The sequence below is a fragment of the Penaeus vannamei genome, chromosome 14 (assembly GCF_042767895.1).
Source record: "Penaeus vannamei isolate JL-2024 chromosome 14, ASM4276789v1, whole genome shotgun sequence".
NCBI classification, from domain to species: Eukaryota; Metazoa; Arthropoda; class Malacostraca; order Decapoda; family Penaeidae; genus Penaeus; species Penaeus vannamei.
In genome coordinates, this window is record NC_091562.1 from 19,165,904 (window position 1) to 19,168,403 (window position 2,500).

General features: G+C 45.9%; 2 protein-coding genes across 2 annotated transcripts in view; one reads left to right on the top strand and one right to left on the bottom strand.

Moving 5' to 3' along the window:
- The window catches only part of LOC113829152 (antifreeze protein Maxi), a 24,599-nt gene extending 23,698 nt beyond the window's left edge, over positions 1-901 (top strand). The window contains exon 2 of the mRNA XM_027382250.2: positions 1-901. This exon is cut by the window's left edge and continues 252 nt beyond it. Coding sequence (XP_027238051.1) covers positions 1-438 — 438 coding nt within the window. The 3' untranslated portion in view covers positions 439-901.
- LOC113825850 (uncharacterized) overlaps positions 1-2,500 on the bottom strand; it is a gene marked incomplete in the record, with an annotated part of 429,425 nt that overhangs the window by 245,278 nt on the left and 181,647 nt on the right.

Consider the following 2,500-nt stretch of genomic DNA (forward strand, 5'->3'; position numbering starts at 1 on the left):
CGCGGGTGCCCGAGCGTGTCGGCACGGACTGGCCAGGCGGACCGACGTGTGTGTCAGTGGATGGCAGTGTCAGCCCCTGGAGTGGTGATGTGTTCCCAGGGCCACATGCTCTTGTCCGCCGCCGCCGCCGCTGCCGCCACCGCTACAGCCACCGCCACCACTAACGTTGCCGCTGTCGCCTCCGTAACTAACGCCGCTGCCACCATCTCCTGCATTACCAGCACTGCCAGCACTGCCATCGCCAACGTCACTGCTACAGCTGCTGCCGCTGCCACCGCCAGAATCACTGCTAGCGCCGTCGCCGCCACCTTGCCAATCGTCGCCGCATATACATTTCTCGCTGCCACCACCACCGCCAAGAGCAGCATCGAGGGCGCGGCGGCAGAGCGGGCGGCGAGGTTAGCGCCGGTGTTATCTTGCGTCTTCAGCACATCTTGAGGCCGTGAAGGGAGGGACTCGTCGAGACCGCCACTAGGAGTAGATCTTTAATTGCCAACTAGCTGCTAAGGTGTTTGTAAATATACTAGTATACTAACGCTACAACTACTACCACTATCACAACTACTACCACAGCTATTATTATTATCGTTATCTATTATTATTATTATTATTATTATTATTAGTATTATCATCTTCACTGTAACTCTCATCAGTACTGCTATTATTACTTTAACAAGTAGAGACAGGCAATTTTCTAATTTTCTACTGCAACTTTTTCATAAGCTGTTGGAATGTGATTACTAAGTGCCCTCTATGAAGTGCCTGTATCTTATTACATTCATGATTCTCCCTTATTTGTAATGCCTAAGTGAACTCGGTAGAATTATTTTCGGAAAGGAAAGAGAGAAGGAGAGCAAAAAGATAGCCCGGTGAGCCTCGGTGTTTCCATGCGGCCCCGAAAAGAGAATTTCGCCCCGGCAGGACCAGCGGCCTGTCGCCTGTGTGCCATGTGTAGTGATTGTTGTGACTCGAGTTGACCCCGCCCCTCTGGAAAGGTCTTGGTTCATTCTTTTTATCAGCTATTTTTGAGTTCTTAAGTTGATTGTGTTCTTTGCCATAGTTCTTTGACGATATCATTATAGACTCCAAGTAGCCACTCTTGTGTTCAGCCTCAGTCCCTTCCAAATCGAACGTCATAGCCAGTGGGAAATATACGCATGGACGCAAAGGAAACTTTTGAGGACATTTTTTGTGTGACGAGTTGAATTCACTTCTAAAGTAAATAAAGATACTAGAATTCTCCCTTAGAAAAAGTGGGCATTGAATTTTCGTTTCACGCTGTATTTTGAATGCAGAAGAAAAGAAAAGGAAAATATAGGGGAAAAAATAAATCACGGTAGATATAGGAGCCGACATTCTTAGTGGAGGAGAATTTATCGGGTATCAGACGACGTGCTAGTGAAGTTAGCTGGAACTGACAAAGAGACGAAAGTAAGCGAGGCCAACGGCTCAGCAGAAAGAAAATCGGAAATTATTACGAAACGGTGCAAGCGAAAAGAGAATTAGCGGAGCAAAAGTTTTTAAGAGTAACGTAACAGCAGCTACGTTGTATTAAACAAGAGGAACGGAAAGAAGAGAGTTGTGAGGAAGAGAAAAGGAAGGATAAAGGAAGGACAGGCAGGAAGAGAGGAGTAGGCAGGGAAGCGAATCAGATGTTGACGGATTGGAAGAGCGGACCCCCAGCCTGACCGTAGCCGCCACCGCAGCTCTACAAAATGGCTTCAATTATCAGGTATGTACATCTTAGGGATGTAAGAATATATGGCATCTCGTGTGCATTCATTTGCATATAAGCTAAATAAAGAATGATGTGTATTTCCACGTAAGTATTCTTAAAACGACGCGTGTGGATGGTCCAATGGTCATTTCTACTCTGAGAGTTCCTGTTTACACTTTTATACGGAGACACTAATTTTGAACAATCCGTTTGAAACGAGAGTGAGGGTTGGATATACTCACACACACACACACACACACACACACACACACACACACACACACACACACACACACATATATATATATATATATATATATATATATATATATATATATATATATATAAATTTATATGTATATGTATATTCACATGTATATGTTTATATATGTGTATATATGTTATGTATATGCATATATATATGTACATATATATGTATATATATAGACACACACACGCACACTCACACACACACGCACACACACGCACACACAAACACACTCACACACACGCGCACACACTCACACTCACGTCCAATTCAATTTCATGCATTCTTGATTGAAAAAGCATCTATCAATGAGTGACGTCGCAGCCCCGCTGACGTTTACCAAGCGACGCACAAGACCGCTCGCAGTCACCAGCCGAATCCCTCGCGGCCGCAAGCAGTTCGCCCTCCGCAAGCGCCCGCTCTCACGAAGCGCAGGTCATCGCAGTCTGAAGGCATTCCCTCTGTCTGGGGGGGGGGGGGTAGGGGGGCTGCGGGGTTGGGGTAAGTGTTGCACA